Source organism: Scophthalmus maximus, chromosome 4 (genome assembly GCF_022379125.1).
Source record: "Scophthalmus maximus strain ysfricsl-2021 chromosome 4, ASM2237912v1, whole genome shotgun sequence".
NCBI classification, from domain to species: domain Eukaryota; kingdom Metazoa; phylum Chordata; class Actinopteri; order Pleuronectiformes; family Scophthalmidae; genus Scophthalmus; species Scophthalmus maximus.
The window spans coordinates 28,576,834-28,600,356 of record NC_061518.1 but is presented as its reverse complement, the minus strand read 5'-3'; the positions used below and the strand labels follow the sequence as shown (position 1 = coordinate 28,600,356).

At 41.8% G+C, this 23,523-nt stretch overlaps 1 protein-coding gene across 3 annotated transcripts; it reads right to left on the bottom strand.

The window, feature by feature from the left end:
* Window positions 1-4,729: 4,729 nt before the first annotated feature.
* On the bottom strand, window positions 4,730-22,991 carry bnc1 (basonuclin 1). 3 transcript variants are annotated; one of them, XM_035628541.2, is made up of 5 exons: window positions 22,616-22,991; window positions 13,645-13,747; window positions 11,396-11,631; window positions 7,834-9,923; window positions 4,730-7,154 (listed from the first exon to the last, which is right to left on the bottom strand). In XM_035628541.2, the coding sequence occupies exons 1-5, from the start codon at window positions 22,628-22,630 to the stop codon at window positions 6,344-6,346; spliced, it is 3,255 nt and encodes a 1,084-aa protein (XP_035484434.1). In that variant the 5' UTR covers window positions 22,631-22,991; the 3' UTR covers window positions 4,730-6,343. The 3 variants fall into 3 exon arrangements, with proteins under 3 accessions (XP_035484434.1, XP_035484436.1, XP_035484437.1); XM_035628543.2 differs by lacking the exon at window positions 22,616-22,991 and adding an exon at window positions 19,797-22,606; XM_035628544.2 differs by lacking the exon at window positions 22,616-22,991 and having other exon boundaries at window positions 11,396-11,546.
* Window positions 22,992-23,523: the final 532 nt, after the last annotated feature.

Genomic DNA, 23,523 nt, shown 5'->3' with positions numbered 1-23,523 from the left:
GCATCCAGTTTAGAGAGCCTGCAGTTTGTAAGGAACTCATTGAGAGTTTCTTGGTTAGCGGCACACTTTGATTGATATAATTATTGATAAAATTTAGCAAAACATTTATTAATCTCTTCAGGGGATGTAATTAATTTGCCAGTTTTATCTTTGATCCTGTGGATGGCCCGGGAGGCTTGTGCATGTCTAAGTTGTCTCGCTAGCAGACTGTGCGGCTTGGCGCCAAGCTCAAAATATTTTTGTTGCGCCTTCTGGAGCAAGGAACCGACACATTTTGATAAAATGCTGTTATACTCAAATTTCAGTTTGGAAATCCCCTCCAGAGCTGCATCAGAGGGGTTCATTTTGTATGCATTTTCGAGGTAAATTAAGTTTTGGTTAATTTTTTCAAGACGGAAATTGTCTTTACTCTTTTTATTAGCAACATATGATATCATATGGCCCCTAATAACTGCCTTCAATGCTTCCCACAGAACTGAGTCGTTGACGTTGCCAATATTGTTCTCGGAAATAAAGTAGGAGATGTGCTTGTCCAAATACATTCTGAATTCAGTATACTTTAACAGCATTGCATCAAACTGCCATCGTCTTTTTTTTAGTGCCTGTTCACCAACTTTTAGCATCATGGAAAGTGGAGCATGGTCTGATATTACAATGGGGTGGTAGAATATTTTATCCGTGAGTGATATCAATTTGGAATCTAGCAGGAAATAGTCTATATGAGAATATGCTTTGTGAACTGGAGAGAAAAATGAATAATCCCTGTCAGTTGGATGTGCAAGCCTCCATATGTCCGCTAGGTTTGAGCTCTCCATCAGTGTTTTCAGACAGATGCTTGAGTTTGAGTGCAGGCATTTTTTCGGAAATTGTTTATCTAAAAGAAGGACCAATATACAGTTAAAGTCTCCACCGATTACCATATTGTGAGAAATATTTGGTTTGTTGTTGAAGACTCTTTGAAAAAAGCTTGGGCTATCAAAATTTGGGCCGTAAATATTAACAAATGCAATTGGTACAGAGTTTAAAGAGCCAGTTACTATAAGAAACCTTCCTTCGGGGTCGGAAAATGTATATGCGTGGATAAAAGGAATATTTTCCTGAACAATATTGCTACTCCCCTTGCTTTGGCATTGAAATCAGCCTGATATATCTGATCTACCCAGTTGACTTTTAGTTTATCCCTAAATGTTGGTTTCACGTGTGTTTCTTGCAAGAACAGTATGTTCGCTAACAGGGACTTTAAGTGTGAAAAAACTTTGGATCGTTTCATAATACTGCCCAAGCCTCTCACATTCCAGCTCACAATTTTATATCCCTCCCAATGTGCCTGACTAGCTGAGATCTTACAGGGCATTGCCAAACATTTTATGTAGAAAATAGATGTTGCCATGAAATCCTAAAGAAAAAAAGAAAAAAAAAAGAAGAACACAAACCAACAACCCCACCATAGCTAGGTAACTACCCCAAATGTAGTACCTTACCAGAATAACAGTCATAGGGTGACTGGTATACACTAAGAGCCTAACCTAAAGTAACACCGCATGACAGTATAACATTAGGTGGTAACACAGAAACCTTTCAGCTCCAGGAGTTATTGAATGAATATAGCAACATATGTGTGTTTCAACCTTCCTGGAGACTAATAGCTAATAGTATTTATAGCTTCCACCTTCACGACCTAAAACTTCACAGTAACCCACTCGGATTTCACACTCGAGGGCATAAAGTGAATTATATCCGTCTCTCCAGAGAGAGCACCTGGACGCAGTCTATTACTGAGGCTCACCTAGAGACGCAATAAAAAGTTTGGCCTCTGCTGGGTCCGAGAAGGTACGGGACACACCGCCCACCGTCATCCTGAAGCGAGCAGGGTGGAGAAATCCATAGCGAATTTTAGCTGCTTTGCATCTCTCACGGACCGAGTCAAACTGTTTACGTTGGTGCATAGTCTCTTGGGTCAGGTCCGGGAAGAAGGAAATCCTTTTGTTGTTAAAGTGAATAGGGTGGTTCTCACTGGCCAGCCGTAAAATGAGGTCTCGGGATTATGGATAGTGCAGCCTGGCGATGAACGGTCTCGGGGGGGCACCGTTGGAGGGTTTGGCCGCAAGGGACCGGTGAGTGCGGTCAACTTTGAAGTTCGCCCCGAAGTGCTCCTTGCCCAGCCCGGTCGGTATCAGCTCCGCGATAAAGTCGGTAGGCTGACCTCCCTCGGCACCCTCGGGGATCCCGACGATTCGGATGTTCTGGCGTCTGGATCTGGATTCCAGGTCTTCCAGCTTTGTTTTTGTATACTTGTTGTCTGCCTGGAGGGAGGTGCATAATGATTCCAGTTCATCAATCCGGCTATCGTGAACATTGACACTGGTTTCAAGTGACTGGAGGCGTGTTCTGGTTTCCGTGACATTGGATTGCAGTTTTTGGATTTGGGTTGACAGATTAGCAAATCTATCGTCGAGATTTTTATTCAAATTAGTGATTGCGCAAAGCAGATCCAAGGGCGAAGGTTTGTCAGGCGCAACCAGTGCTGCAGTGTCCATCTCTGCTTCGGCAGGGCTAATGTTGGCCTCGTGGGTTTTAGCTAGCTTTAGCTCGCCATTCTTTTCTTCCTTAAAATTTGAGTTTGATGTTGGTCCTTTCAGCAAAGTTTTGTCCACCCTCTTGCCCGCAAGTTTTGGAGGCATGTCGGAAAGTGAGGAAAAGCTGTGGTTTAGTTCTATAGTTGCGGAGCATATCTCACGTGTCCAGCCACTCCCCCTGTTTGACTGTTTTAACCCATTTGATCATCTGATCTCACCTATCTCAAAATGTTTTTTTGTTTTTTTGTCTCCATACCATCTTGAAATGCAATTTTAAAGACTCCAATTTGTAACATTGGCTTTATCAGATTCAGATTCCTTCAGGGCAGAAGCAGGACCAAAGAATATCAAGATGAAACAGTTTCTGATGTAAGATAGACTGAGGCATAAGTATTCCTATTTTAACTCATAAAAGGGAGGTTTAGCATGTTTTCTTCTATCAGTGGTAAAAATCAATCTGTCCTAAACACTGCATTTTTTTTAGCAAACTGTTGCAGAAAAGGCTCCATGCATTTAAAAATAGCCCTAACGATTCAAGTCGTTCCAGACACAAATACAGCTCTGTGGAGGAAGTTGAGCAAGTGCACCACCTCTACAGATCAACTGGGTCCTCTGCTGAATAGTGTCGCCTACATACATCACACAGGTGGGACTGAAATTATCCATTGTGCCCTCTGTGAGTGGTACTAGATTTCTGCAACGTACCAGAGAAAGTATGGGGGCCACTTGTCAGAACTGGGTTTTTCAGCTCCTAAGTGATGAGGAACAGCTCTGCAGGCTTGTTAATGTACAGTGAATGTGATGGGTGGGTTGAATTGTTGAGTTATGCAAGGCTTTCAGCCCTCTGTAATAGTGCAATACTTTGGTATGTTGCGTAACAGATTTGTCCTCCTCGCCTTTCAATGTGGGCCCAGCAGTACTTCCACTGTCCCTGGTCCATTTCCATCTATGCCCTTTAACTTTGCATAGCAGTATTACAGCGATTAATTCACCTCCTCAGTAACCATGAGAGCTTTTTTCAGGTCATGTAGTGTATGCCATTTTGAGGCAATGCAAATTTTGTTAACTGCTAAATGTGACTACCATCTGCAGTTTATCGTGCCAAAATAAAAGTTTACAAAATCAAAATGAATTCAAAACACAAGTTGCAACCAAATATTTCTTGCCTGCTGGATATTTTCCCCCTCTATTTAACACTTGCTCTGTGTTCAATGTGCTATTACACATTGCTGTTGCTGCACCTGTGTGTGTTTGTTTTCGTGCCTCTAGCTGAATTTGTGTATGTGTTGCAGTAATGGGATTGAGCTGAGGTTAACTTGGGCCCAGTTGAGATGTGGACCACTCCCCTCTGTAGCCTGTCAACGGCGACTTGATGTGTAATACCTCCAAAAACAAGTCATGTTTAAGAGCAGTTTGGTCTCAAAAGCTCTAAATATTTAATTTTCTTGAAACTGGTGAAATATCTTTCAGAAATTGTGGAAAATATTTGTTTTCAGTGTAATTTGAGTATAGAAGCAAATTTTGGTATCCTAAAAATGAGCCAAAATAAGGTAGGTTTTTCAAGTAATAATGAGACCAATACAAATGAATGTTTTTTTTCCCCCAAACAAGCTAACATACACCAGAATTAACATTTTCAATCATTTTAAAGTGTCATTTAAAATTACTTTTCGCTGGCAATACTTATCCCCAGCTCTATGGGAATATTTCTTGTGGATTATCAATACTAACACAGATACTGTTGTCTATTCAATGCCACAAGAAACAGAAATTAACTTCTGTTCACATCTAATGCAGAAATCTCAGAGCAAATATCTGGAGAAATTAAACCAAAATTTTGTTGATGACTACAAGAGGTATGTGAGAATTGTTTAAGTCAGCATAAACACATGTGTATGTGTGTGTGTGTGTATATATATATATATATATATATATATATATATATATATATATATATATATTTATATACATACATATATACACAGTAGTATGTTTACAGAGATATGTACTGTATACACATACATAATGTTATATTTTGGCTCTTGAGCTTTGTGCTGAAGCTCTGTACAATATATTTTCAAACGATAAAGGTAATGATTCTACAAATTTTTAAAAAAAATTTTTAGGTAAAAGATTGAATAGAAGGAGGCTTGCAAACATATGGCTTTTTATTTAATTTGAATGAATATTGTAACATTAAATCAAAGGAAACATGAACACCTATCAGCATGGGTGGGTTTTTGCCCTTATTGTTATTATTTATTTTTTTCAAATCCAAACAAGGAAATAGGATCCTAAATTTGGCCCACTGCATTTAAATACAGAATGAAAAAACAAATATGCAGAATACAGGGGAAAAAACAGAACAGTAAACCATGGTGAAATAATCAAACATGTACAACACAACATTCTTATTCATTCATTTTTTCAACAGAAATAGAAAAAAACATGTTATATTAATGGTGAAGTTTACCTAGTTTATACAGTATATTTTTTGGTTCTTTTCAAATAACAAATTCCTCTATTCACAGAATATACAATTCAATAAACAATTGTTCACCAGTTCTTTTTTAGGGTGTGACACATGTGAGACAATAATTAAAAATTGCATTTATTTTCCATTATTATTTTTCAGTGTCTGACTCATTCACAGTACATGCTTCTATTCTCCATACACAGCATTACTTCCTGCTATTTGTCCACTCAGTCAGGATACTGCAAGTAACCACAGAGACAATACAAGAGCACTGCCTAAATCAAGTCTAGTGCCATGACCAAAACACCAGCAAGATTTTTTTCACCCTGATTAGTCATTTTCTCTTGTATATTTGTATGTTTTTCTCTCTCAATTTTGTGAATTTCAGTATATTTTACAACAGAGCCCAGGTCTGAATAATGCTGTTAATCACAAAGTAGAAGAGAGAAGACTGGGTGGGCCCCTTTTAATACTGCATACCCTCACACAATATGAAGGGGTTTCTATACACAACTGTTGTCTGAAAAAATCTTTGGTAAACATTAGCAGTAAGAAATAACCAGAACAGTAAAGACAGATCAGATAAACACTGTACAATAACTTATTGGTCAAGTTCACAACACAATAGCTTTTTTTTAACAAAGACTCTTTTTTAAGACCAATGTCCAAATTAATGAAATTTCAGATGTAGAAGTTACGTCACTACTGCATTTGATCACTGAATAATGCACAGCTTCACAGGGACAATGTGGACATCTGACAACAAAAACACCAGAAGAAAATCCCTCTCATGGTACAGTTTCATGATTCAACTTTAACTTGGACTAAACAGAAAAATTCAGTTCATACAAATTAATGTTTTTTAAGGTATAAACTGGGGTGTAAGGCAAAACAATAAAGATAAATCAGCACTGCATTACAATGAAAGATTGAAACTTACAGTAATTTACCATCTCTTTCAGTTGTTCTGTATATAGTACTCTGGTTTGTAAAAACATACATATGCATATAATGCTTTATCAACAACTGTTTTGCAGAAAGAGACAATTGTTACAAAAGGATATTGTTTTGCGGCAACAAATGAAATCCTGATTATACTTTATTTTTTTCTCTCTGTTTTCAAAAAATATGGGAACAGGATGGACAAAAGTACAGAATTTAAAAAGTGCTAATTGGTGAGCCATTTATAGGTCCCCAAAAAGAAAACAGCAACAACAACAATAACAACAACAACAACAAGACAAGTAGAACATAGGAAATCAGTCGTGTTGGCTCAAAACCCCTCAAACCCCTATTCTTGGTCCATCCTGGTATCTGAACCAACAGTTAGGTTCCTGTGGAGGTTTGGGTTCTGACTGTGTCTGTTTCTGCTTCTCACAGAGGAAAAGGAAGTATCACAACCAGGGACTTTACACTTGTGAAGCAGTCGTAGATGGACAGTCTTGTAATGGGCTCTAAATGTGCCCTTGTTGCTGTAGACCTTTTGGCAGATGTGGCAGGTGATCGGAGATCCACCCCCACCTCCCTGAAGCCCGCCTTGTCCTCCCACAATACTGCCGAGGGTCCTCTCTCCCCCGAGTGCCAACTCTTCCCCCCCAGGCCTTCCCATGCCAATCCCATCGCAACTTTCATCACTGTCCTCCATAGGAACCATAACTTCACCCTCTTCAACCCCTTCCCCTTCCTCACTGCCAGCTCCATCTGAGTCCCAGGAAGATCGTGCACTGCCGCTGCCACGGGGCGGGGCAGATGAAGATGTGCTCAGGTCCAGGACTGCGCCATCCTCCCCACTTCCACCACCTTCTCCTCCTCCTTCTAACCCCTCCGTTTCATCTAAGGGCAATGCCTCAGCACCGTCTGGTGCAGTGGACATTTTGCTCATAGGGAAGACCAGACCCATGCGGTTGTGTCCTCGGTAGATGACAGAGGTGTGGCTGGTTGGGTCTCGATGGAGCAAATCTCTATCCCGCTGGTCCTGGCAGTAGTCCAGGCCAACAGAGTCTCTGTCTCTACAGTGGGATGAGGGCAAGTAGAGCGTGCTGGCTGGGCTGAATGATTCTTTGGTCAGTAGCTTGTGGTGCAGGTTCAAATTTGCACTGTGTCTGCAAATAAAAACAATTTGTGCTTTAAAAATCTATAAATAGCATCAAACACCAAATAATGAATCTCTTTTATCCAATATATCTAACTATACCACAACTCAGGTCATGCTCAACTGACTGACAACCTGTCCAGCTTGGAATACTTGGGCAAAGGAACAATGTAAATTTGTATATGCAGTATAATGGCCAAGATAATCCCCAAAATGAATGTGAAACGTGCTTGTTCTAGTTTTTTTGTATTACACTTAGGAGTAATTTTTTGCTGCCTGTGGACATCTGTGCAGAGTCTAGGCCATGGGCAAATTATAAACCCTTCTTGCAGCTAGAGGAACAATGCAGTACAATGAAGTACATTTTGAGCACAAAAGACCAAGAGTCTTCTGTTACCATCTTACAAAACTGATTTAATTTCCAGCTTCCTGCCAACACATTCACATGTTTCAGTAACACAAAGCAGAGAACAGATCTGATGCTATATGACTGATGTCCAGTGACTTTTAGGGTGGAACCACACAGAACCTGCAAACTGACTGTGATAGATTGTAATGCCTTTGAGTTGGGATATGAACACTTGTTCATCCAGAAACAGTAAAATGGTTCACACTAGAGGCTTATGTTAGTCAGCAAGATAAAAAAAAAAACGTTGCTTGAACATGAGGAAGATATTGTTGCCTCTCACCTGTCTCTGCTCCTGCGGGAAGGGAAGGCAGCATTGCAGCCATCCACTGTGCACATGTGCATCTCCTTCAGGTGGACATTTTGGTAGTGCATCTTGACGCTGTAGGGGTTCTTAAAGGTCTTACTGCAGATTTCACAGTGGTGTGGGAGGTCAGCACCGGGTTTGAAGTGAGACAACCCTGAGTCACTATAGTCATCAACACAGCCATCAGATCCCTCCCTGTCCCGGTCTATGAGCTGGAGAGGCCCCCCGTTAACTATCCTGTGCTCACCCTCGTCCCATTTGAGCTCGGAAATTTTGTTAGCTGCATGTAGTGACTGTGCAAGCTCCCTGTCTGCCCTTTCTTCATTGCCAATCGGTTCCTGACAGAGAATGCTGTTGTCACAGTGGTTCTCAATCAGTCTGTTTTCGAAGGGGGAAGATCCACGGGTGATTACCTCTTTTTCGGCTTGCCTGAGCCCATCATCTTTTTTGTTCCTCTCTGTCATTCCTCTATCTAAGGTTTGGTCCAACAGATGCCTGGGGCTGCCCCTCTCCTTCTCTTCGCCAGTGTAAGCCCCTCCCACCTCCTTTTCATCCCCACCTGGTCTCATACACATATGACCTTCGGCTCGGATACTGTCACACTTGTCCTGGTCCCTGCCCTGTAAAGGAGCGTCATCCTCAGAGCTGCTCCCCTTATCTATCTGCTCGTCTCTTTCCACTGACTCCTTTTCTATCTTTATTGGCATGCTTGACTTCCGTGATTTTTTCTTTGGTATTGGGTCTGTCATGCAGGGTTCAGGGGCTGTGATGGGTTTGATGGGTACAGAGGAGGACAACAGAGGAAGCGAGGGTAGTGTCCCTGGGGTGTTGGCAAGTTCTGCTGGAGTTACTAGACTGCGGTAGAAAGGCAGGACAGGCTGTACTGTTTTCAAGTTGGGAAAGAGGATGCCACTCTGGCCCATGCTAGGGAATGAGCTACTGTGGAGCTTAGAGCCAGCATCCACATGGCTCACCATGTAGCTGGAAACTGATTTATGGCTTTCTGCAGGGCAGATCTGGGTGCAATATTCAGACCTCTTTTCTCCTTGAGAGCTTTCATCGGGAGATATGCTGCCCCGCAGGTCTTTGTCCCGGTTATTGCGATTCATGGGCATGTGTAGCCGTGGGTTTGGGTTGGCACTATGGCGATTGCGACTGCGCAGCGAGCTGAACACCATGTTGCAGCCCTCGATTGTACACTTATGTTTAATCTTAAGGTGCACTGCATTGTAGTGGATTTTCAGTGTACCTTTGTCATAGAACGTCTTCTCACAGGCATTGCAATATACACGACCTTTCTTCAGAGAGCCTCCACTCCCACCACCTCCGCCACTGCTCCCATTCCTGTCCAAGGAGCGCAGTTTGCCATCGGGGGACATCTGTGTTACATCAGAGCTCATTGAAGGTGTGCACGGTGTGGAGGGTCCATCCGAGTAGTTGTCGCTAGTGGAGAAGTCCTCTGCCTCAATCTTTGTGGTGGTGGAGAGGCTGTCCATTGGCTTGTCTCCACTTCGGTCGAGATCAGCAGTGAATGATACAGAGCTGGAATAAAGAAGGTTGCTTTCTAGAGGTCGTGAAAGAGGAAGAGAGTTGTCCTTCCCAAGACCATCCTGCCCTTGATCATCTCGTCTATGACTCTGCTGCTCTATTGAACCACAGCATGGCTGCTGGTGTTGCTGGTGTTGCTGGTGGTGGTGGTGCTGCAATGTACCTGTTGGTGAGCCAAGAAACGGTGCAGGAACAGAGCCTAACAGCTGGAATGGCAGCATGAAGGCCACGCTATTGATAAAGTTCTCAAAGTGGTGCATACTGTTACCGCTTAACTTATCGACTTTGGATGTAGAGATGTTGGCAACAGTGCGTGGGGTGTTGCGCTCAATGAAAGTGCGGATATCTGAGTTGGTGCGGGTGCTGGGAACCAACACTGCCTGCCCCTCCTTGTCCTGCAGAGCCATCAACTCCACTATGGACTTGGTCTCACCAAAACGCAGAAACTGCTGTAGTGTGGCAATCTCCTCCTCAAACGTCATGATGGCCCACCGGTCTAGCACCTTCCCCGCTACATCCTACAGACAGGACAGAAAGAAATGTTACAGCAACATGGCAGAGGAAAGGGTAGAGGCCAAAGGTATGAAATTGATTGAGAAGGTGAGGGAAAGTGATAAAAAGAAGAAAGAAGAGATTGTTAGGATTATATGTGTCTTTTTGGTTGCTCATACATATTCACAGTGTAGGTTAGATGACACGCCCTATAAGGAATCAGAAGGAGTGTTAATATAAGCAGGCATTGCAGAAGCCTGAGAACCCTCATTACACAGACACTCCGTGTTTCATCTTGCAGGTCATTTCTCTTCATTTAAATCACGTGGATTTTCCCACTCTGTATCAGCAAAAACACACAGAAAACACACATTTGAGTGAGAACATGCATAGTAGCAGACTTGTACACTTATATATACACTCCCAAAGGCATGAAAAACAAATATTTGCACAAACATACCACACACATATAGACACACAAGTAAGGGAGGAGTGATCAGAAGGCACCTCACATTGATCAAGCCGGTCCTCTCCCCCTTAAACCAGCAGCAATCACATGTGAGTTCAGACGTCTTTGAAAGTGAGGAGCGGCATCGTGCCATAACCGTGATTAATATTTCATCACAGAGCATTCATTGGGCGCCTGTCGAGTATTCTCACTCTACGTTTGCCATTAGTTGAGCTAACATGAATTAAACGCAGTCCAACTTGAATACTTGATGATGTACTAATCGAAGTGAGAGCTCACGCTGACATAGTGCCTGCAGCTCAGGTCTCAGCTGGCTTGATTCTGGCTTGAGACGAAAATCTGGAGCAAAAGACATGATATTTAAAATTCTACCCATTACAGATTGAAGACCTCCTCAGGATGGTGGCACCACAACAACAAGCAGGCCACAACAGCAAGAAACCGAGAGAGTTAATGGCATCGGTCACTACATCAAATTCCTGCACTCTCTGACTTTCAGCTATGCATTCTTGACCCCACTTCTGCATCCTCATCTTCCTCAAAAAATTCTCTCTGTTGCTCCGAGCATAAACTCTCACTCACTTACACTCTGCGTTATAGGTTCCCATGTTAGCCTAGACCGTTGTAACTCTGCACACTATGATGAAATTGTTTTGATACAATCTGAGCAGAAAAGGGAATATTTAAGGGTTTTATATGTTGAAACCATTTCTTGATGAACAACAATGTCGCTGGATTCTAGCACTTTATCGCAGCATTTCCAGCTTTAGCGCAGGTTGCCTGATTTTTTGTTTTGGTCTTTACAAACACAAAGCCCCCTATAACCAGTTTGCCTTAAAAGGGAGCATGTCTATGTTGCCTCAGCCCTTTGTTTCCCTCAACCCTATGTTCCCTCACCCTAACCCTAACATAGGGCTTATTTTTGATGCGGGAGAAATTTAATAGAAATGAGGGATTACAGGGTAGAGGGAATATACGGATGAGCCCCTTTAAATAGCTCCAGCACATAACTTTAGAGGTGGTTCTCACCTGGAGCACATATCCTCGTATGTAGTCCTGCAGTGTCCAGTCAAGGGCGTTGAGGATCTGGATGACTTCCTCCTGCTTGAGGACAGAGAAGAGGCGGTCCAGGAGGATCTTGAGGCGAATGGGGATGGCTTGGGTGCCATACAGCATCAGGCTGCAGATGTCAAACACCACGTTTGAATGCACAATCTCCACCTGGCTGCTCTGGTACATGTGGTGCACCTTAAGCTTGCTGAGGGCTAGAATACACACATCAAAATTGACTAGATTAGGGTCACCTTAAACTCTACCTATCCATGCACTCACATGAAGAGAGGACACAGTGAAAAAGTGTGTGAGAGTAAGATGCGTTCTGGAGACGAATACAGTTTATAAATGAATGTGTAGCCCGGTAGTCTGAGCTATCACCAGATAGGTATGACACAATTGAGTAATTACTCGCAGTTATTATGGTCCATTAGTGCTCCATAGTGGCATATTAGAGAAAGTGCACTGAAAGTGAGGGTTACAAGGGTTTTTTTCTCTATGCTTTGAGAGACAGGGACCAGAAAGATAGTAGCATCTAGCTGATTGTCATTGTGCAGATATGTTTAAAGTATTGTTATGGAATTGGCGGTGTGTACACCACATTATCAAAACTTTGGGTAATTGAAAAGCGCTTTATAAATCCAATATATTATTATTATTATTATTATTATTATTATTATTATTATTAAAAATGAAAAACAGATTAACATTCAGAATATAGGGAATATGGATAATCTCAGTTGAATAAAGCATCTGATTTCTGTGACCTCCAGGTTTGTCTTGTAGAGCTACACAAATTGTGTTCATGATCTGTATAATCTTAAAGTGGTGATGATTCATGCAGCACCTCCAGCTCTATACTATTTCACTTCCAGTCTCTCAGAGATTCCATGACAATAAAAAAAAAAACATATCTCTGTCTTTACGACACAAAGCAGCTGGTTTGAAGGGGGATGTTGTCTTGTTTCCAGCGGTAACCACATTGTACCACAGCGTTTTGCGATATATGCCTCTCAGATTTCGGTCTTTACCAAAATACTCTGGGGGTGATGAGACTTTATTTCTTTTTGTTCATGGAGAATGACATTAAGAAATTTACCAGTATACATCCAAAGGTGTGGACTGATGAATCTGATTTACTTTGGACTTGAATAAATGTCTTTAACTTGACTTTGGTAGTGATACCAATGAGTTGTGACTTTACTTGAACTCCAGCCTTTTGATTTGACCAAGTATGACAAGGAATGTTAAATAAAGAGTGCATCCAGTCTTATTTCCAAAGTCCTGATACTTTGGAAATATTGAGACAATGTGGTATTGATGTTTTTAACGTTATTACTGAAACACTGAAACGTATAACTTAACAAATGCTTCACATTTCTTATTTTAATGTAGGCTTTCCTCTGATATTCTCCCTCTAAAATGTAACACCCTAAAATTACGATGTACTTCTTGGGATATTGTGATAGATAGATAACTTATTCCTCTTAATATTATGACTTTTATTCTTGTAAAATTACAACTTTATTGTAATATTATGACCTTATCTTCAAAATCCCAGAACCCCGCCACCCCTTCTCTCCTTTATGTAGCCCCCAAAACTCATAATTATGTACTATTACACTGTTTGAACATTTGACGTTACTTTTGGCAAATGGTGCATCATTTCCTATTTTAGGAGTGTAACAAATCCATGGTTTCGTTCAAACCTTGATTTTTGAGCTACTGCTCACTTTCACTGTGGTTCTGCAGTCTCAGGGCTATTATCCATCTTGAGCTAATGAAACCAGCCGGAATTTTACCACAAGTGTGACCACTTCATCAAGACTGGACCAAAACAGTCACGTGACACATGCAGTTGGAAGACTGGAAAATAGGCGTCAAATGTAATATTTACAAAATATATACTTTACCAAGGATTGAACTAGAATATCAATATTGTATATTTTTCTTTTAGTGTTAATTATGAAATGTAAATGTAATTTTGTCACATTAGTAATGAGAGCTCAAACGTCTGTTGGGGGTATCACAGTGAGGTCATGGGTTATCATGGTTTCATTTTCATGTATCACAGTACAAGATACAAAAATGTAGACTTAGGTATCGTTTTTTTGTCTAGGTCCATTTGATTTCACTGTAGGAGGGTTTCAGGCAGAAATCTCAGAAACTTTAAATTAACCTGAAATGAAAACATGAAGGCAAAAGAGTTTGCAGCGAGCTCTTACCATGTGCCACCCAGCCATGCTTGCAGTTGTCACACTGCCTTCTTTTCAGCTTCCCAGGCTGGAAGCTGTCACAGTTACAGTTCACCAAAGTGCAGCAGATAGCCTGTCGAAGAGATCAAGAAAAGGAAAAAATCAATTCCCATTTCATCAAACCGGGAATGCAAACTATATGTAAAAGCCCCCCCCCCCCTATTTTTTCTTCAAATTAAGATGAATAAATAAATAAATAAATAATTTTCTTTGAACACCTGAATCTAGGTGGTGCTATTACTGACTGAATTATTCAAACCGAAGACACTGTATTTTAATGGATGAGCCATTTCATAAATAAAATCATTGTAGATGTCTTGTATCATTTTGTTCACATTATACCTAAAGTCTGCCATAATTCTGTGGCATTTTTGAAAATGCTTGAGTCGAATCTGAGTAGCTGGCGGACACGGCGAGTGTAAAAGTCATCAGTTTTATTTGGACAGAGCACGTTTATAAATTTCTAACATTGGAGACTTTAGAGACATTATTAGGCCCTTTTTTATCTTGGATATGAATTCAAAGGTTTAATATTGACATTTCCCAACATCCTGTAGAGCATCATGGAAAGAACAATGTCAAATGTTCCCTCTCATCCTTCTCTGACTGCGCAGTCAAGGGGAAAAGTATTTGAGCGTGTGCGTGGATGAAGCTTCTGCTTATCTAACACCGATATGAAAAATTTACGATAAATTCGAGTTATCCACAGGAGTGAAAGAAATAGATCTTACCCTGTGACATAGCCTTAGCACGGATGTGTGTGTGTTTTTGTGTTTGTGTGTGTGTGTGTGTGTGTGTGTGTGTGTGTGTGTCAGTATAGTGCTACAGGGCAGGTCCTCTCCACGGTTACTAGAGGTCTCAGACACACCTGGACCACCAAAACCATCTCAATCAATCAGTGCCTAAGGCACACGCACACACACACACACACACACACACACACACACAAACACAGATCTGAGTACTCTTTCTATTAACTCATTGGCTAATGGCCTTTTTCTTTTCAAGAAAAACATGCAGAGAAGCACGGTGAAGCGTGGCGTGTGGATGGGTAGATAGAGACTTGAAGTGAGGGGTAAACAGTAGCAAGGAGTCACGTTATCTCGGTAGCTGCTGACTTGGCACTGACCGTGCAGAGAAGACTCCGGTGCACTGAACACTAAAATTAACACTGCTTCCCCTCTCTCCACCTATGGACAAAAAAGACCCATTCACGCACCATGGAACCGAGGGAAAAGCATCATCAGATTTATGATCAAAATCAGTGTTGTTAGTGCTACATGCTGAAAAACCTTGGAGTGGCTGCACCCAGGCACCTCTCTCCCTCTGCATCTATAATGCATGATCATTGGGATTTTAGTATACATGAGCGGCATGCGCGGCTCCTCGCTGGAGCCTGCTGCCTCTCTCTACAGGCGGAGAATGAGTAGAAGAGTGGGTGGGTGGGTGGGTGGGGGTTGCCTCCTCCTCCTCATTGAGTCATTCACTTGGTTCTGTGCCCGAGGCGGCGCTCATCCTTGAGATCTGGCATCACATTATTTCACCTTACAATAACCTCCCATCATTAGGACGGATGAACTGACCTGAGACGAAGGTGGCGGCAGCTACCTGGCCTTGAAACACAGTGTGGTAAACCCTGGCTTTCAGTCCCATGACATCCGCTTGTTTTGCTTTTCTCTCTATCGCCACCTCTGTTGGGTTTTTATCTCTGACCGGGGAGCTTGGCCTCCTTTGGACAGGGGTGAGGTGTAGAAAAAAACTTTGCTCATCTCTCAGCGACATAATCCCATCATTACAGAGCACGGAGAACCAACATGGCCCAATTAGGCTAATCCCATCCCACTGTGAGTACATACACACCTCCTGCTGCCCCCCCCCCCAATATACTGTACATCTCAGTGAGATTGCTCAGCAGCCTGTGGCACACATACACATTCCAATATATAGTGCACTCCTGGTCATTTATCTTAATTTGTGGTTTATTTCACAAGTTCCAAAGGACAAGAAGAAGAATGAGAAGAGTATTGGCAGCGTGGGCAGACCAGCACTACACTTGTTCTCGGGGATGGAACCACCCCTCACCATCTCTCTCTCTCTTTACTGTTGTCACAATAAAGCTACAGCTGTTCGCACGCATCAGCGGAATCGATGACAAGAAGACTAATTGTACAAAATGATGCGACTGGGTCAGTGTTTTTGAAGCCAAACCTAACACTAACACACTGTCGCTATTACTGATGTGTAACGGTGTTGCTACACGTGTGTGTGTGTTTGTGTGTGTGTGTGTGTGTGAGAAACATAAAGAACACATGCTTTCATAAGTAATGACGGTGCAACAAAAACGTTCATTATTAAACAACTATTTAAATTGGCGTATTATTAATTAAAAATCTTCTTATCTGCGTGATTGCATTTATGACTAGGTCCTTCTCCAGTTTGAGCACAACGCATGCAAGTGATTAATAAACTGGGATGTGTTGTTGAATTTTGAACACTCCAAGATACGAAAATCATCCACATCTTTGCTGCTGCTCGTCGAGTTTATTCCTGTTCCAGCATGGTGATAATTAAAGGTGGCCAGATGAACACGTCAAAACTCTCATTAACGTCTGTGAGTCCATTCTTGACCTTGAGAATAATAATCCGACGGGAAAAAACCCACTTGAGGTTCACTTACTGTAGATGATGAGAACTAAACATACACAACATGATAAACAAGCAAGAGTTGGACTTGGGAGTAATAAAACGCTGTTCAAAACATGTCTGTTCATATATATATAGAAAAAGACGTATTGTAAGTGACTGTGTCTGCATCTGACACGATGAACCTGCTGAAACTGCACAGCCTTTGTCTCGCTCTCAATCTCTTTATCCATATAGTTTCTCTTTCTGTGTAAATTTACACGGCACTAGCAACGCTATACTTTGACAAATCCTAAGCTTTTCTCCCCCTCTGTATTGTTAACTTCTCATATTCAGTCTCTTTGTGTGTTTGTGTGTGTGTGTGTGTATACATTGATTCTGCCACCAGTCCTGTCTCTTTTGTTGCTGCTGAAGGAAACTTTATTGAGACTGTGCGGTGGCACTGTGCTGCACAGGACGAGCGGAGGCCGTGAAAGCAGGTTAGAGAGGAAGGAGTTTTGTGAGGGCGAAGTGGCCGTGTATCGTCACGTCAACGTGTACCTCTTGGGTGCATGTCTGAGCCTATACCTTATATATACACACAGATAATAAAACACATGAATCACCAACTACTGGCTTCAGCTACAGGTTCACCTGTATCCATTATTTTTTTAGATTTACTATTTACTAGATTAGTGACTCACAAATTCAAACCAAAGATCTTCTATGGGCGTCATCACGTGATGCGATCTAACAGTGCCAGAATCACATTAACAGCTTTAAACAATAATAATAATAATATTATGTGGGGATGTCTAAAAAACGTAATATCTAAATTTTATTCAGAAAGAAAGATAGAATAAAAAGCAATGTTCTGTCTTCTCAAACTGGAACATCAACAGACTGCTGGGATACAGCCGTAAAACACCCTTCTCTCTCACACACACATACAAAACTCACACAAGAATGAAATAGTCCTTTCTGGCCTTTGAATTAAAATCCTGCCATATGTCCTGAACAGTCACGGCGGTTTAGAGACGAAGCAGAAATGAGCAGCTGCCCGGACAACGACAGTTCGGGGATGTACTGGGACTCGTTGGCCTAATACACTGGAAAACTAATCAATTAGCAGCAACCCGGCACTAACTGACACTCGACGGGGAGACCAGCGCCGCTGGTGCCCGAGAGTGAGTAACAACAGCGCTATCAGGAGCTCTGAGGGGAGAGGGACGCTGACAGTCCAGTGAGGAGGGGGGGTCAGGTTTTTACTAGCAGCCATTAATCAGTTAACAAGACGATTATGGCAGAGGTTTTTTTTTTGTCAGGGAAATATCACTGAACTCCATGGCACTCATTATAACCATTTAAAGCTGAAATCCCTGAAAGCACTGAAAGGCTTTTTTTAAATATTACTGGGCTGCAACTAACGATTATTTTTATCGATGATTCCCCGATTAGTTGATGGTCCATGAAATGTCATAACATGGTGAACTTCCCAAACCATTTCCCAAACCCCCAAGATGATGTTCTTTTTTGTCCACACACCTAATATATTCAGTTTACTGTCACAGAGGAGCAAAGAAACCAGAACATATTGACATTTAAGAAGCTGAAATTAGAGAATTTTGACTTTTTCTTTCATAAAAACTACCTCAACCAATTAATTGAATATCAAAATAGTTGACGATTAATTTAATAGTTGATTACTAGTCGATTAATCAATTACTAATCGATTGATTTATTAACTGTTGCAGCTCTAGTTATTATTATCATTATAAGTTATTATTTCTGTTTTAATATTTTGCCAAACAATAGCCACTAAAACTTCATAAAAAAAATACACAAAATTATATTAAAAATGTTCTACTCGTGCAACTTTTATGAGGGGGTTATTTATTTTATGATTAATGTGTTTATTAATAATTAAGAAATTATTTACCAATGTTTTGTAAACCATTAATGAGAAAAAAATTGAAATTGATGTTGATTCTACGCACAAAGCTCAGAAGTGGGTCTTCAAGGTTGATGACTGACGACGCCGCATTGAACTATTTCTTAACAATGAATAAAGCCAATTGTAACAATTCACATGGTAAAGACAATAAAAATCCTTAAAAGTCAATTGTCAAAAAGATATACATGAATGGAAAAAAACTGTTTAAACTATTTGATTTATTGATTTATATTTAGTTTGATGTCATTTTTAAGTTCATATCTTTAACAATATTGATAAGTCACCTTGGTTTTTGGGCACTGGTAATGTACAGTTGGTCTTATAATGACAAAACAAATAATCAACTGTAAAACAATCAAACAGAGCGATGTATGATGATAAATAACCATTAAATAAAAATAACTGCTTTTTAAATGAGCAGGAAATATTTTCGGTAGAAGCTTTTCATTAATTTATCTGTAAAGTTGTAAAAGATGTTACAGCAGTTTACACAGTAAAAAAATTAGATCCAAGCTGACATTGAAATTTAAAAAAAAAATCAGCTACTGAAAAATATGTTTCATCAATCATCATTGTTCAAAATTAGAGGGTAACGTATTCAACTAAAACAACTGTGGCACAGCGATCGAGAAACATTCACACATTGAGACACACACACACACTGAAGAAATAAATATTTGATACCAGACTGAACACAGAGAAAGGAATTTGGTGGGAGGACAGTGCTCCTGGTACCACTCAGATCTCCTGCTAACAACTGGCCCCATCGCAGCCGACTACAGGCTGCGTCTGTGACGTGTCTGCGTGTGCACGGTATGAGCAGAGAGCGGCCTCATGAATAAATCACGCCGCGGACCGAGTTGTTTATGTGACAGCAAGGTAGTAAAATGTTAATTGACGACAAGTGTTAGTCAAACTGAATTTACAAAACACGATCCTGCCTCGGCTTATGATTTAATGACACTCTTGCTAAGAAAGAGGAAGCACTTCAACACAGTGCCATATAAAAAAATCATTCACTTATGATATTGTCTGAAATTAATACAGTAAGTTTTACGTCAAACATTGAACTTTTCTTCGACACAAACCCCTTAGCTGCAGACAAGACAAACAACCTGCATGTCATTTCACAGCTTCCTTTAGAGTACACTGCATGTCAGTAGTAGTTTCTAAAATTATTATTTTTTTAAATTTAAAGAAAAGGAGGAAAGAAAAGCAACTTAAACCACGAGCATTCCTTAAACACGGCGCTGAACCTGAAGAGGAGAAGACAAACCCAGGAGAATCCTGGGTAAGTGCAAGTAGTGACAGGCTGCGTTTGAGCCTATTAAGAGTCCATACAGCCCAAAGACAGCGTGAAGAACTCATTATTTCAAACTCAACCAGCAGTCAATCATAACCAAGCATGCACACACACACACACGCACGCACGCACGCACGCACGCACGCACGCACGCACGCACACACACACACACACACACACACACAAACACACTACATGCCTCAACACTAAAGCAGACAGAAAAAAGAGGTAGCAAATCTTTACCTGAGTATCCATGAGAAAAGGGTTGGCTTCTTATAGGAAAAAAAAAAGAAAAACAAAGCGATGAGCTTGTGTAGGAGGGGTGGTGGTGGTGGTAAGTGGAGGAGGAGGGGGGGCAAGCCAAAGTTTGGTTGGCTTCTCGGTGTGCACGGCTCCCCGTTAGAAGCTCGGAGGGAGTGGTTGGCTCAGAGAGGGAGTAAATGAGGGGAACATGTTAGTACACCGAGTCTGAGAGAATTTGGCTCCCAGCTACGCTCTGATTAATATCAGATCTCCCTCTTTCCTCGCCTGCCTCCTGACAATCTTGTCACATCTGGCTGACAAATCCTCACAAGCCTTTTGGTGGCAGCGCGGAGCAGACGTGAGGGGTGGCTGCTGTGTATGTGATTGTGAGTGCACGCATGCACGTGTGTGTGTGGAGTTTGGGGGTGTTAAGGGGGTAGGTTGGGGCCAGGAGGGGCGGATCACAGCCAGAGGAGACGCTGAAGGGGGTAGAAGGCTGGAGCAGATACACACACACACACACACACACACACTCTACCATCATTGCACGGATGGGCCATCATGAACCTAATGAAGCTGATGAGCGAGCTACAGTCGCCACTGCCAACACACACTCCTAGACACAAGTGCAACTCTATAGAGATTAGCAGGGACCCTACCTCTGAATCGTCTTAGTGTGTGTGTGTGCGTGCGTGCGTGCGTGCGTGCGTGCGTGCCTGCGTGCGTGTTTGCGTGCGTGCGTGCGTGCATGCGTGTGCATGTGTGCGTGTGTTATGCCCCGGGGCCCTGCAGCAGAGATGAAGAACAGAGAAACACCCACAGAAAGAGATGGAGGTAGAAAGAGGAAACAAAAGATGGATAGATGCTGTATATAGGAATAGAGGCAGGACATGAGTGCGTTAGAGGAGAGCCACAGAGGGCCATTTAACTCAATGTCTCACACAAACACACACACAAATAACTGTAACAGTAATGGCCTCTCACTCATCAGAAAATGGAAAAGGCCTGTATGAGGAACATAAAATGAGTAAAGAAGAAAATACATGCAAACTTGGCAGAGCTTGACCGTGATTCAATAAACAGCTCTTTTAAGACTCAATTTGTTTCATTATGAAGACTCCTACTCTTTTTTGTATTTATAAAATAAAAGCTGATCAAACAGCTTATACCAATATGATATCAGTGGCTCTTCATCTATTTTACACCCCTTTAATTAGAGATAAAATATTTTACATTCATAACAATCCATGAGGCGAATCTGTGCTTTTTTCTTTATTTTTCTGGTTGTGAGCATAAATGGCGATAATATAAAAAAGTTGATGACTGACATTAAAAGGTCTGGGATTTATATGAATAAATACAAAAAATATGGTTAAACAATGAATTCATACATAAGTAAGTGCGTGATTACAATTAAGCTCTTTCAATAACCTGAAACTATTTCAACTAGGAACAAATCTTCAAATAAAAGAGTTCTCCCATGCAGCTTAACAGTACTGACAGTCGGACGGTTTCCCTCCACATGGACTTTTGCTTTATCCATTAAACTTCTTGTCCTCGTGGGTTGTGGAGGTCAGAGCCCAGCCTGTTGGGTACGTACACGTTGTGCACGCGAAGGCACGGAGGGACTCCGACACCACAGCCTCACAGACAGCTCAGCTAATTGTTACATTGTGGCAGCGACGAAACATTAGGGCTCCTGTTGAATTACATTCCAACAGGCTGCGGGAGAGCAGGCGGCCCTGCTCCTGTTAGATATGACACCGCTGCATCAAGTTTGCATAAATGATAAAAAAAACAGAGGGAAAAAGAGAATCTGTCCGAAGGAGACGGAATCCACCTACCAGCTCTTATAAAATACAGACAGACGGCTTGATGGATAACAGGCCCAGGTGAGAGACGGGGCTGGTTCTTTCCCTAATGGTTCTAATGGTTTGAATTTCATTTTTTTTTTATTTCAATCACAGGAGCTGAAAACTTAAGTGGTTTTGAGGATCGAAGTCAACACGACAGAGTGAAGTAAACTTGACGAATAGGAAATTAATAGAATAGATTTGAAAACAGAAAAAGGAAAAAATACAGACAGTCATTTAAAACAAGGGCATGAAATAGAAGTGAGGTGAAGTTTCTGTCTTTGTAAGTTTCTGGCGGATGTTGGAAGGCATGTGAGGACACTCTCTGTCCACACCGACCGGTGCAACGACACTCTCATTGTCATCGGTCACATAAGGACTTCCACGTGTCAAAGTTACAGAAATGTCGGCGTTTTGAAAACTGTAATGAAAATTCCCTGCTTCATTTATAAAAAATCTGATATCAAAGATTCTAAATTCTATAGTGTTCACTTACTCTTTGGTTAGACCTGTCACCTGTGTAGATTTAAACTTGTCAAAGTTCATCACGTTTGAGAACTTTGGCCCCAAAAGTACTAAAGTCCAAAAAAAAAGTAGGATTTCATTCCAAAAACAGGCCAATAAATCACCAGATAACAACTTGTGACGACAAATCCTAAAACCAATGAAGATAAATCACAGAAATAAGTCCATGCCAGCATGTTTCTACTCGTGATTCTTTTGCACATAAACCAACATGTGCACATATGTGCGATCATGTAATACAAAACATCTATGTTTGTCCTAATCTCCTTACACCAGTGTGCGCTACTCCTTCCCGTCACTCCATTCCACATGAACTCCTTCCAGTTTGTCTTTGTTCAGCGTGTCCCGAACATGTTTGCAGGCAGTGTGTGTGTGTTTGTGTGTGTGTGAGAAGAGCCGGTGCAGACAGAAGAATCACAGTAAAAAAGCCGCCTCTCTTACCTCAGCCATTATCATTTAGTCGGATGTTTCCAGGGAGACCGCGGAGTTTGCCATTCCCTATGAGTCCCGCAAAACAACTGCCTCCAACTCTCCTGTCCGCACAAGTACTAATGCAAAAGAGCCATCACACCCAGCAGCGTCTCCTTCAACAACGTGGACACACATGTACTCTGCCCCTCTCTCTCCTCTCACACACACAGACACACTAAGCCACCAGAGCTCCACAAAAAAACTGAAGTTACTGTGCTTTTACTCTCATTATACACACACACACACACACGCACACACATCCTCTGCTTTCTCTCCTCTCATGTTGTCGTGGACTGGCTCTAAACTACTCAAGATGTTGAGTGTGTAAGAGTGTGTGTGTGTGTGTGAGTGTGTGTGTGTTGAAACTGGGCACAGGGGATTGGAATGAGATCCTCCCACTCTGCATTCTCACCTCAGGAGCTGCCTGCTCCCTCCCTAGCCTGTGCTCACCACTCACACACACAAACACACACACACACACACACACACACACACACACACACTGAGGTGTGCTCAAGGACACACGCGCGCACGTCTACCCCCTCAGAGTCACAGGGCAGTCCCCTCACAGCTGGCTGGAAGAGGGCATGACACTCATCTTTCACAGAGATTTGATCAAAAGGAATCACAAAGGCTGGAGGCTCTCCTAATGCAGTCAGGGGAGACCCCCCCCCTCCCTCACTCTCTGTCTCTCGCCCTCTCTCTTTCTCTCTCTCTCTCTCTCTCTCATACCGTCTGAGTAATGCCCTAAATCAACGCTGCCCCTCTTGGTTCACACAGCCGAGTGTTTGTGTGTCTGGATTCACCTTAACACAGTCCTGTGAACAGCCACCATAACAAGTTATGCCTTGTGCCGTCAGGAATGTGTCAATGTCTGT